This window comes from Microcaecilia unicolor, chromosome 6 (assembly GCF_901765095.1).
Source record: "Microcaecilia unicolor chromosome 6, aMicUni1.1, whole genome shotgun sequence".
Taxonomy (NCBI): domain Eukaryota; kingdom Metazoa; phylum Chordata; class Amphibia; order Gymnophiona; family Siphonopidae; genus Microcaecilia; species Microcaecilia unicolor.
This window is the reverse complement of record NC_044036.1, coordinates 41,659,764-41,673,115: the sequence shown is the minus strand read 5'-3', so window position 1 is coordinate 41,673,115 and position 13,352 is coordinate 41,659,764. Positions and strand designations below refer to the sequence as shown.

At 47.8% G+C, this 13,352-nt stretch overlaps 1 protein-coding gene across 1 annotated transcript in view; it reads right to left on the bottom strand.

The window, feature by feature from the left end:
• The window catches only part of RAVER2 (ribonucleoprotein, PTB binding 2), a 130,626-nt gene extending 118,379 nt beyond the window's left edge, over window positions 1-12,247 (bottom strand). The window contains exon 1 of the mRNA XM_030205895.1: window positions 11,906-12,247. Within this exon, the coding sequence (XP_030061755.1) occupies window positions 11,906-12,151 (246 nt within the window). The 5' untranslated portion in view covers window positions 12,152-12,247. The remainder of the gene's footprint in view (window positions 1-11,905) is intronic.
• Between the last annotated feature and the right edge of the window lie 1,105 nt (window positions 12,248-13,352).

Sequence of the window (13,352 nt, the reverse complement as noted above, 5' to 3'; positions counted from 1 at the left end):
GGATACCCGACGCGACAGTCGGTTCAGGCAGTCGGTGCTGCAGAATCTGTTTGGGGTTTAAATCCAACTCCACCCTCCAGGACCCGAATTTATTCTGGTCAGGCTGCACTCTCAGTTAGTTGTTCTTCGTAGGTCAATTTCTGTTATACCCTCGCCTTTGCGAGGTTCAATTGACCTGGGTTCTTGTTTTGAGTGAGCCTGAGAGCTAGGGATACCCCAGTCATGAGAACAAGCAGCCTGCTTGTCCTCGGAGAAAGCGAATGATACATACCTGTAGCAGGTGTTCTCTGAGGACAGCAGGCTGATTGTTCTCACCTACCCTCCCTCCTTCCCTTTGGAGTTGTGTTTTACTCATTAATTTGCTTGTCATTCAACTGAGCGGGAACGGTCGCGCACGGGCGGGAAGACGGTCGCGCATGTGCGGTGGGCATGCCCTGCGTGCGGGACCGCCCGCGAAGTTTTTGTTCCGGTTGGTGGGGGCTGCCGTGGACGTCAACCCAGTCGTGAGAACAAGCAGCCTGCTTGTCCTCGGAGAAAAAAAACTAGTAACAAAATAGACTGATTTATATGAAAAGCAGAAGCTATTTTTGGTAGAAATTTGGAGGAGGACATAAAATGGCCTTATGTAGTACTTGCATATGTGGGGTATAGTACGCTATAGCCTGAAGTTCTCCAATACAATTAGCAGATATCAGTGCAATCAGGAATAATGTTTTCCAGGTAAGAATTTTAAGAGATGTAGAGTGAAGAGGTTCAAATGGTTGTTCCATATCATCAAGCTGATCAATCCATAGACTGGTGGGTTGTGTCCATCTACCAGCAGGTGGAGATAGAGAGCAAACTTTTGCCTCCCTATATGTGGTCATGTGCTGCCGGAAACTCCCCAGTATGTTCTCTATCTCAGCAGGTGGTGGTCACACACAGCAGCAGCTCTGGCTAGGCCTCCAAGCCTAATTTTTAGGTTTTGTTGAGTGCCTGGGGTTGAGGGCTCTTTTGAGCAAGTGCAAACCTGGTGGTGCCAGGTCCCTCCTTTTCTCCCCCCTCCCGCTGGCTCCGTTAAAAAAAAAAAAAAAATTTGAACGCCCTTAAAGGCGTTTATTTCGACGTTTATTTAAACATTCATTGCAGCTACTCACTGGGACACCAGGTCGTTACAGCTCGGAGCGGAAAGCAGGTAATTTTTACCTTTTTATAGCGGGCATGGGGTTCCCCGATTTATCTCCACGTGGCTATGGCGTCGGAGGGCGAGGGCGTAAAGAGTCGCTCCCCGGATCGCTTGGGCGCTTCTAGAGGGGATGCGGGGGTTTTAAAGTCTGATTCGCCCTTGTTGGGTGACAGTTTTGTGACCGATGAGTGTCCTGGTCCTTCCTCCGGTGTGGCGGTTTTTCCCGCCATAAACGCCCATCCCCCGCTCCTCGCCTCCGCCATCTTGGCCGGCCACGCGGCTCGGACGGCTTCTTCTTGGGTCGCCCTTGAGGTAGGAGACATTAATGCCATGAACGCCCTTAATTTGGGCGACGGCACAAAGGCGGCTAAAATTAAGCGCCGTTTTTCCCGCGCGGCTCCTTCGCGGAGTGTCGCGCCGGACGCCATCTTGGATGCGCAGCATGTCTCTCCCCCGCTCTTGCGAGCGCCGGTTGAGGGTGCGTCTAGGGCTGTTGCCCAGGCTGCGGAAGTGCACAGTCTGGGGGGTTTCTCCCCCGAGTTTATTTTGCTGCTGCATCAGGCCTTCCTTATGCAGAACGCTGCCCCTGCTCCCTCGTCAGGTAAAGAGGTTGAGGCCCCCGGAGGTAAACGCCCTCGGGTTGATTCCCAGGCCTTGGAGGACTTTGTCTCCTCCGATGTAGATGAGGGCAGCGTATCCGAGTTCTCCCAACGGTCCTTTGTGGCTTCCTTGGAGGAGACGGATCCCCGCTCGGATGGAGCGGATGACCCCTCTGCAGCGCGACTTTTTAGCTCAGAGGATTTGCCCAACCTGTTTGTGCAGGCCATGGGCATTTTGAAGATTTCCTCTCCGGAGGACGTCTCTCCCTCAGCCCCTGTTGGCTCTGCCATTATGCTGTGGACGAAACGCCCGCCTAGAACCTTCCACGTGCATGATACCAGGCACACCTTAACTTCGGCTCAATGGGATGTCCCGGAAGCGAGCCTTAAAGTGGCTAGGGCTATGTCCCGCCTCTATCCTTTGCCTGTAAGTGAACGTGCGGCCTTTCTGTGGCCTACCGTGGATTCTTTAATCACTGCGGTGACTAAGAAAACGGCGTTGCCGGTGGAAGGTGGCACGGCCCTAAAGGACGCCCAAGACAGAAGATTGGAGGCGGCCTTAAGGTCGTCCTTTGAGGCGGCTGCTTTAAGTTTGCAGGCCTCAGTTTGCGGCTCCTATGTGGCCAGGGCGTGCCTGACTATGGTGCAGCGGGCTTCCCCCTCAGATCATTCCTTGAGGGCTGATTGGCCGGCCCTGGAATCGGGCTTAGCCTATTTGGCAGACTTGCTGTATGATGTCTTGAGAGCCTCAGCTAAAGGCATGGCTCAGACAATCTCTGCGCGGCGGTGGCTTTGGCTGAAGCATTGGTCTGCTGACCACGCCTCTAAATCCCGCCTGGCTAGATTGCCTTTTAAAGGCAAGCTGCTCTTTGGGGTCGAGCTGGACAAAATCGTGACCGATCTCGGCACGTCTAAGGGCAGAGGTCAGGGCTCGGGCTAGTACTCGCCCTGGTACCTCCAGAGGGCGGTTTCAGGAAGCCCGTCGGTACCGCCCGGGCAGGTCGGGCTCCTCTGCCCCCTATTCCTTCAAGAGGAACTTCTCCCCCAAGCAGCATTCCTTTCGTAGAGACCGCCGTCCCGGAGGTGCTCCCTCCGGTTCTCCCCCAGGGTTTCGTACCCAATGACGGGGCCTTGGTCCACGCCTCAGTGCAGATTGGAGGACCGCTGTCCTCGTTTATGGGCGAGTGGACCACAATAACTTCAGACGCTTGGGTGCTGGAAGTCATCAGAGACGGCTACAAGCTAGAGTTCTGCCGACCCTTAAAAGACGGGTTTGTACTCTCTCCCTGCAAGTCTCCGGTCAAGCTGTGGCAGTGCAGCAGACCTTGGACAATCTGATCCGCCTGGGGGCGGTTGTTCCGGTGCCAGAAAATCAGCTTGGCAAGGGACGTTACTCCTTTTTCTTTGTGATACCAAAGAAAGGAGGTTCTGTACGGCCTATCCTCGACCTCAAAGGGGTCAATTGGGCCTTGAAAGTTTGGCACTTTCGCATGGAGACCCTCCGCTCTGTTATAGCGGCAGTGAAGGCAGGAGAGTTCCTGGCATCCTTGGACATCAAGGAAGCGTACTTGCATATTCCCATCTGGCCTCCTCATCAACGCTTTCTGCGTTTTGCAGTACTGGGCCGACACTTCCAGTTCAGAGCCCTCCCGTTCGGGTTGGCTACTGCTCCGCGGACCTTCTCCAAAGTAATGGTGGTCATCGCGGCCTTCCTGAGGAAGGAAGGAGTTCAAGTCCATCCTTATCTGGACGACTGGTTGATCCAAGCCCCCTCTTATGCAGAGTGCGGCAAAGCTGTGAACCGGGTGGTTGCTCTTTTGAGCTCCCTGGGGTGGATCATCAACTGGGAGTAAAGCCAGCTGCGCCCGACTCAGTCCCTGGAGTATCTGGGAGTTCGACTCGACACCCAAGTGGGCAGAGTGTTCCTGCCAGACAATCGGATTGTCAAGCTTCAGGCTCAGGTGGACTAGTTCCTAGTAGCCTCTCCTATTCGGGCTTGGGACTACGTGCAGCTGTTGGGCTCTATGACGGCCACGATGGAAGTAGTGCCCTGGGCCAGGGCTCATATGAGACCACTACAACAATCTCTGCTGCTGCGCTGGACTCCGATGTCAGAGGATTATGCTGTGCGCCTTCCCTTGGACCCAGCAGTGCGCAAGACGCTGAGCTGGTGGACGCAGACAGACAAGTTGTCTGCAGGAATGCCTCTGGTGACCCCGGAGTGGATTGTCGTCACGACAGACGCCTCTTTGATGGGCTGGGGAGCCCACTGCTTGGGAAAGACAGCGCAGGGGCTCTGGTCTCCTGCAGAAGCAAGTGGTCTATCAACCTCCTGGAACTCAGAGCCATTCGGTTGGTGTTGTTGGAGTTCATCCCGGTACTGGTGTTTAAGCCTGTACGGGTCCTGTCGGACAATGCCACGGCTGTGGCCTATGTCAACCGCCAGGGAGGTACCAAGAGCGCCCCTCTAGCCAAGGAGGCTATGAATCTATGCCAGTGGGCGGAAGCGAACCTGGAGCAGCTTTCAGCGGCCCACATTGCCGGAGTCATGAATGTCAAGGCGGACTTTCTCGGTCGCCATACCTTGGAGCCCGGAGAGTGGCAGCTATCTGCTCAGGCGTTCTTGGACATCACGAAGCGCTGGGGCCAGCCGAGCCTAGATCTGATGGCGTCATCGGCCAATTGCCAAGTGCCGCGCTTTTTCAGCAGAGGATGGGACCCTCGATCCCTGGGAGTAGATGCTCTTCTCCAACAGTGGCCGACACAAGAGCTTCTCTATGTGTTCCCGCCCTGGCCCATGTTGGTGGCAAAGCATCCCGGCAGGGTAATCCTGGTGGGTCCGGATTGGCCCAGACGTCCCTGGTATGCGGACTTGATCAGGCTCTCAGTCGGCGATCCTCTGCGGCTGCCAGTGGAGCAGGGCCTGTTACATCAGGGTCCCGTGGTGATGGAGGATCCCTCCCCCTTTGGTCTTACGGCCTGGCTATTGAGCGGCAGCGTCTGAGAAAGAAGGGCTTCTCAGACAAGGTCATCGCCACTATGCTGAGAGCGAGGAAGCGCTCTACTTCTACTGCTTCCGCCAGGGTTTGGCGTATCTTTGCAGCGTGGTGTGAAGCAGGCTCACTTTCTCCCTTCACTGCTCCAATTTCTTCAGTGTTGGCGTTCCTGCAAGAAGGTCTGGACAAAGGCCTGTCGCTCAGTTCCCTGAAAGTTCAGGTAGCAGCTCTGGCTTGCTTCAGGGGCCGCCTGAAGGGTACTTCCCTGGCTTCGCAGCCAGATGTGGTGCGCTTTCTCAAGGGAGTTAATCACCTGCGCCCTCCTCTGCACTCAATGGTGCCTGCGTGGAATCTCAACCTGGTGCCAAGAGCATTGCAGAAGCCGCCTTTTGAACCCTTGTTGAGGGCATCTCTGAAAGACCTGACGTTGAAAGCAGTCTTTTTGGTGGCTATCACTTCAGCCAGAAGAGTTTCCGAGCTCCAGGCACTCTCATGTCGAGAGCCTTTTCTGCAGTTCACTGAGGCAGGAGTGACTATTCGCACAGTGCCTTCCTTCCTGCCCAAGATTGTTTTTCGCTTCCATGTGATTCAGCAGCTCTGTCTCCCTTCCTTTCGTAGGGAGGTCTACCCAGAGGAATACTCTGCTCTCAATTTCTGGATGTGAGACGAGTCATCATCAGATACTTGGAAGTGCCCAATGATTTCCGGAAATCGGATCATCTGTTTGTCCTGTTTACAGGTCCTCGTAAGGGTCTGCAGGCTTCTAAGCCTACAGTGGCAAGATGGGCAAGGAAGCCATTGCAGCGGCTTAGGGTCCGTCTCCTTGGAAGAGATTTGCAAGGCGGCAACTTGGGCTTCGGCCCATACCTTTGCCAGGCATTACCGCTTGACTGTGGCTGCTCGGGCGGAGGCCCGGTTTGGAGCTTCAGTGTTGCGGTCAGGGATTTCTATGTCCCGCCCTGGGTGAGTACTGCTTCGGTACATCCCACCAGTCTATGGATTGATCAGCTTGATGATATGGAAGGTAAAATTATGTATCATACCTGATAATTTTCTTTCCATTAATCATAGTTGATCAATCCATAGCCCCTCCCAGATATCTGTACTGTTTATATTCTGGTTGAGTTTTAGGTTCAAGTTTAGCCTTCAGTTACTTCAGGAGGACTTCGTGTTCAAGTTCTTCTTTCACTTGGATTCTTCAAGAGTTGAGACGAGTTTGTGTTACAGTGAGCTGCTGCATTCCTCTCCCCTCCGTTTTACGGGGCTGGATTGAGATTTAAATTCTGCCGGCACTCCCTCCCGCTTCGTGCGGCTGTAGAGCAGCTTTGTACCCCTCCCGCCTCGGCGGTGTTAGGGTCAGTCAGCTCCTCCCGCGGTTGCGGTTGCAGGATAAGCCAGATCCCCCCGCATCGGCGGGTGTGGTGTCCCTCCCCCGCTCCGCGGGGATGAGCTGGACGGATTCCCCTCCCCCACTTGTGTGGGGATGAGCTGGGTTAATTCCCCTCCCCCGTTTCGGTGGTGGTGAGCTGGGCAGAGTGTCCCTTCGTGGGTGTAATTCTCTAAGTGCTGAGTCCTGTGGATGGAGCTTTGATATCGACATACTGAGGAGTTTCCGGCAGCACATGACCACATATAGGGAGGCAAAAGTTTGCTCTCTATCTCCACCTGCTGGTAGATGGACACAACCCACCAGTCTATGGATTGATCAGCTATGATTAATGGAAAGAAAATTATCAAGTATGATACATAATTTTACCTTCCATTAGTGTTTCTAGTACCAAATTAAGATCCCACGTTACTGGTGGATGACGAATAGGTGGTTTTAAATTCATCAACCCTTTCATGAAACGTTTTGTTATAGGGTGATGAATTATAGTCAATTCATCAACAGGATCACGGAATATTGAAATTGCAGCTATATGAACTTTCAAAGAAGAGCATGCAAGACCATAATCAGTCAGATGAAGAAAATAATCTAACAGTTTATTTTTTTTTTTTAAATCTTTATTTTGAGTTTTAAATATGCATAACAATCAAGTCACTCAGAGAACCAATGCCTGTGTCAATCACATAGGAATCTAACAGTTTAGATATAGAACAAGAAACTGGATCCAGATTTTGTGAAATACACCATGAAGTAAAACGTGTCCGTTTAAAGGTATAAGATTTTTTTAGTTGATTAGATGTTTTCTAGGCTAGTAAAACATTTGTGAAAAATAGACTGTGAAAAAAAAATTGGAGAAGTTAAATAGTCTGTTTGATATACCAGGCTGTTAAACGAAGATCCTGTAGATTTTGATGTAATACATTTCACTCCTGTTATTAGACCTGGTACATTTGGAAGAATTTGTAGAACAACCAAATTTTGGAGTACTGGAAACTATGGTTGTCTTGGCCAGTAAGGTGTTATTAGAATCATGTTTGATTTGTCTTGAATGATTTTCTGTATTGTTCTTGAAATTAGAGGTATTGTGGGAAGACACTGTGTCTATGGAATCGAGAATGTGTCTTGTGCTATTCTTTTATGACTGGGCCACCTTGAACAACATTTCAGACACTTGCTGTTCAGAGGGGATGCAAACAGATCTATTTGTGGTGCTCCCCATTGCTGAAAAAGACTTTGAATAATTATGGTCTTGAGACACCACTCGAGTGGTTGTAGTTTCCTGCTCAACGAATCTGCCAATTTGTTGCTGGTGCCCGGCAGGTATGTTGCTTGCACGGTCGATTGAATTGATAGAAGTAGATGCCAGAGCTTCATGCTTCGCAACAGAGGGTATAAGAACCCATTCCCCCTTGTTTGTCCGTATAGGCCATGACTACCTGGTTGTCTGTGCAAACATGTCTGATTTTTTAACCAGATTCAAAATGCTCATATTGCTAATCTGATTGTTTGTAGTTCTAGAAAATTTATGGATCTGTGTCTGTCTTGAAGAGACCATTCCGCTTGTGTGGAATAATTGTCTATATGTGCACCCCAACCCATCTTGGAGGCATCTGTTGTCAATATTTTGGTTGGTCGTGCTATTTTAAAAAGGTACCCCTACTAGAAGATTGTTTGGAAATGACCACCATAATAAAGCTTTTTTGACTTGTTTGGTTATGAAAATCTTCTTCGTTAAAAGGATGAAGGTATTGAATCCATCTGTTCTTCAGGTGCCACTGAATAGGATACATATGTAAATGAGCTAAAGGAACAACACTGATAATTGCAGCCATGTGTCCTAGTAAGAATAAGAAATTTCTTGCTGTCGTGACTTGAACTGACTGAAGGTGATTTACTAATTGTTTTTTGATTAGTGCTCGAGATATCGATTAATTTTGCAATGGCTTCGGTAGATACGAGATCTGCCCCTATAAATTCCAACTGCTGTGTCGGGGTCAAACATTATTTTTTTGTGGTTGATTAGAAAGCCTAACCTTTTGAGACGCTGTATAGTGAAATGTAAATGTTTTAGGTTTTGTTGTGGTGACTTTGCTACTACTAACTAGTCGTCCAGATAAGGGAACAGAATTATTCCTTGTTGATGCAGGTGAGCTACTATTGCCACTACACACTTGATGAACACTCTGGGGGCAGATGTGAGGCCAAATGGTAGTACCCTGTACTGATAATACTGATTGTTCAGAACAAACGTTAGTTATTTTCTCAATCTTGGATGGATAGGGATGTATAAATAGGCATCCTGTGGGTCTATGGAAGTAAACTATACATCCATTTGGGAGAATTGTTGCAAGGGTATTCATTCAAAATTTTTCCTTAAGAATGTGTTTGTTCAGATTTCTTAGGTCTAATATCACTCAAAAACCCTTTGTTTCTTTGGGAAAAGGGAACTATTTCTATTGCATTTTGGGTAAGCAGTCTGTGAACTTCTTGCTGTAGGAAACTACTGTGGTGTGAGGTAAGATGGACAGATTGAGGAGGTTGTATTGGTGGGGACTGAGAAACTGAAGAGAATAACCATTCTGAATTATTCTTAATATCCATTTGTCTGTTGTTATTGTTTGCCAAACTGGTATACATTTGATTCTACCTCCTACAGGAATGCAAGGGTGAACTAAATTGTCAAAAACTTGTAGGCATTTTACGCTGTTGTCAAGTAACAGGTTTCTGATTTTTTCTGTTTCGTATTCCTCTAGAATTATAATTAGAACATTTGACGGTTTTGTTTAGGATTATAATAAGAAAATGAATTGGCATATGATTTACATTGTTGAAACTTATTTTGAGAGGAATAGTAAAGGTAGTTTCTTATAGTTAGTTTTAGGAAACTGGTGCTCATCTTGCTATAGTGTAGTACAGTCTTCCTTAAGTCCTTCAATTAACTGTTTAACTTTGTCGTCAAACAGTGAATCTCCTGTACAGGGTACATCAGCTACTTTTTCATAAATATCTTCACCTAAAGCTGAAGCTCTTAACCAGACTAAACGCCTAGTAGCAATGACTGTAGCTGCTCCTCTGATTTATCATAAATATCACGTGCTGCTCTTATCATTTGTTTAGAACAATCTTCTACACCGGCCATATTTACAAACAAATTAGAACTATCCTGGGGAATGACAATGTAATTTAGCTAAATCATCCATTACATTACAGTATATAAGTATTCTACATAATGGAATGTGTGCACCGAAATACACGCAGATAACATTGCTGACTGAAAACTTCTACATCCCATAATATCCATACATTTTAAATCTTTAGGAGGGGAATGATTTCTGAGTTTTATTTTTATGCATTGCCAATTTAATTACTAAAGATGCATGAAGGAGTTGTCCATGTCCTAGTACATCCTGTACTTTATATTTATTCTCTAAAGTTCAGAGAATTAAACAGACAGAGACCCGCAGTAACCTTGGAGATGGGGACGGGGCCAGATCCCATGGGGGCGGGGGGATGGGGACAAACTCTGTCCCCGTATCACTTTCTACTTTGAAGTTTGTTAATGAGCTGGACTGTTATCTATGTTTGATTGACGCAGACGACAGTAATTTTATTTTTTTGCTGGTCACAGCTAGCAAAATTTGCATGGGGGATCCTGTACATCCTGCTATCAGCACATCTTCTAAGAATACATCCTGAGATTGTTGATGACTTTTTATTCATCCACAGATTAAACAATCATAACAGAGCTTCATAAGGCATATTTCTCCCCTCTAGGGCATACAGAACAGGTTGTATTTTGTACCCCTGGACATTTTAACTGGGTGGATTAGGATTTCTTGGGGTAGTAGAAGTCAGCTACTGTTGGGATTGGAAGGTTAGAGGGTGGTGGTTGTGGGAGGATTTATTATAGCTGCTCGTTATTATTGTTTTCTATTTGTAATTTATACACAACACTTGCACAGCATACTGTTCCTTTTCATACTTTAATAAAAAGATTTAAATATAAAATCATAAGTGGTCGAGGCTTCTGCAGATGAGAACAGGGCGGGGACGAAGACAACTATACAATTTGAACCTTTAAAACTTGCTTTAGTTGAAGACATATCAAACTATATTACCAATAAATACAAAAAGGTACCAATTTAGAAAAGATAACTGACTGCAAACTGTTTACTGACAGGAAAAATAAACGAAACTTGGGTCGTCCCGTAACGCGGACAAAACAAAACTTGAGTGTTCCATACTGTTACAGGATAGATACACTGTACAATAAGGCGGGAATTCATGAGCATGCTCAGATTTGTATCTAGAGTTATGTTTTTGGAGTAGCGGGTCAGTCACGTCAGCGTGATGTAACTTCATAGGTGTGGCTACAAGATCATGTCCATGGAAAATAAAAAGTTCTCCCTGTAAGGAGCAAAGCAGAGTCAGATGGTGAGAGTAGAAGGGTGTAGCCAGCCCCCCCTCCCCCCGAGTTTGAAGGGGCCAGGGGTGTACTGGGGAGACAACGCATTCCTCCTCTTCCCGTCCCCCACCATTAAACATACTTTGCTGGCAGGGATTCCGAAGACTCACCAGCCAAAGAAATGCAATACCCGATCTGCTCCCCGCCTCCTTGTGCTGCTTCTGTAATGAGGAAGGCAGCCACTTACTCCAAATCTCCCCGAGCATGCTCGGTTTTTGAAGAACTGGACATGCTCGGGGAGTCCTGGAGTCAGTACCTGGAGGCATGTTGCAGACTTCTCATTACAGAAGCAGCACAAGGAGACGTGGAGCCGCTCAGATACTGTATTTCTTTGCATGGTGGGGCTTCAGCAGCCCCTACCACTCATTTAAGGGGGTGTTGCAGGTTTGGAGAGGGCTCAAGCCCAGAGTTCATGCCACCCTTCGAAGTTAAAACTCTCTTTCAAGGAGTCAATGACCATCCCCTGGGTAAGAAGGCAGAAGGTTAAGTAACTAATAAAATATACTAATAAACAAAGCTGTAAATACACCAATTACTCATGCTCGATATATTCCAAACTTAAACCTTCAGGAAAAGTGACACATGCTTGGTTATACTCACCAAAAGATAACGTGAAAGAAAAAAATGGTTATATCCGAGAAAAGAACATTACTGGACATTACACATTTTTTTTTTATTACGCCTGAGCCAGCAAAGAAAAAAAAGGCTTTGTTGGGCTTGTGTTTCACAGACCGGAGGACCTACCTATTCCAGGAGCATTTGTGTTACTGTTACTAGAATTATCAGCACGTACGAAATTACGAAAGGTGCCGCTCACAGAAAACAGTAGCAACAGGTTAGCAGGCACTAAACAGCTTCATGTCCAGAAAACGTCCTCTCCGCACAAAATCCTAATCAGCCGTGTGACGTCACAGTCCAGCAGGACGTCACACGGCTGGAAAGAAGACCTCTTCTTCCCTCCTGCACAAACTTCTTAAACGAGAAACAAGAACAGGCATTTTTCTTATTGCAACCAAACCCTTAGCGTTTAGATAAAAGTTACACTGCAACTGCTACCCGGCCTTCGTAAGCCTTTCCTCCACAGAATACGCCGTACTCGTCTCCTTCCCGCTACCCCCCTGTGCCGAGCTTCCTCGCCCCCACCCTTTCTCCTCCGACTTTTTTTTTTTTCTTCCGTCCTCCGCTGCCCCTTACTGTACTTTAGTGAGGATAAGGAGGAGGGAGTTAGCTGTCTGTAGTTCTAATTCCTCGATGTCCCCACCAGCGCTACCAGAAGCATGCAGTTCTTCTCACCTGGCTATTGCTGTCCTGCGGCAGGTTTCTGATCAGAATTTTCCGCCTGTTGCTCAACTCCCGCCGCGTCTTTTCCAGCCTACGGGCGATTTCCTCTGGATCTAGTTCGTTGGATTCTTCCCACTTTCCCTCGTCTTCTTCCTTTACCTCCGGCAGCGGCGGCGGCTGCTGTTCTTCGGGATTTTCTGGGTATGATGGAGCTTGCTTTTCCTCGCTGGGGAACGGCGCTGCAGAATGCGCCGCCATCTTCTTGCGCCTTAATCGGTGGAGGCGGAGGAGAAGGTGGAGAGGAGGAGGCAGGGCGCGTGAGGGCCGCCTCGCGACACCCAGTTTCACCAACCAACCCTCGCGCTGGTATCCGTTACAAGCTTCGATGCCGCTTATCGGGGGGAGGGGGCGGTGGCTCTGAAAGCTACAAGCTCCATTCTCTTTTCCCAACACGCAGTTAAAAAGTTGCGGTTGGATTTATACTATGGCCTCGTTATTGGCATAAAAAAAAAAAACTGGGATGCATTCTTTTTTTAATGTTTGATCATGTTCACAGTTGTGAATGTTTTAATTGTAAACTTGAATAAAACATGGTTTCAAACACGAAAATACAGCTGACGAGTGTCTTCAACGGGACAGCAAAGTTCATCCTGCTTTGTGGGGGAGGGGAGGGGAGGGGAGGAGGGAATCAGGGTAGCTGGACTAATGAACATACCCTGGGCCCTAGTCAGAATAGAAAAGGGAAAGTTAACAAAAATATAATTGAAGAGAACAGAATACACCCGCACAAATTAACAGATTGTGTTCAGACAGACCTGAAAATGTTAAAAAAAACAAAAATTTAAAGTAGCAGTAATAGTCCTGTGCCAATAATCCACTTTTGGAAAATATTCCACAATTAAGCTGATTATATGATGGTGGAAAGCTCAGGTAATTAAATAATAATCCCTACAGGCCTGAGCCCAGGAGCTCATTTGTAAGTGTCACTCTGACCTAGTCACCACCACACTCACAGTCAGGTCTGGTCTTAGGCAGGGGTGAGAGGAGCGGTTGCACAGGGCCCCGCACCTCCAGGGGCCCCGTGGCTGTCCCTCCTGCTTCCCACCACTGCCGGGATCTGACTCCTTGCCTCCCCTCCCCCAAGCCGCAGGGTGCCCTCCCGGCATGTACCCAAGGCCGCCCTGGTGGTGTAGTGAAGTCGTCAGGGCAGGAACGATCCCCAGTCTTTCCAGCCCTGATGCCTTGTTGCCGCATCGCTCTTTAAAAAATGGCTGCCGTGACTGTTGGCTCAGGCAGCCATGTGAATATTCAATTACTGTTTCATTACTGCTACCAAGTATTACATATTAATGGGATTTGTTTTAATTCATTTATCTAGTCCTTACATGCACATGCTTTTGCTTTTTAAACCCAAAAAGTTTCCTATGATAGCATTGTGCATATATGATTTGTCTTTATT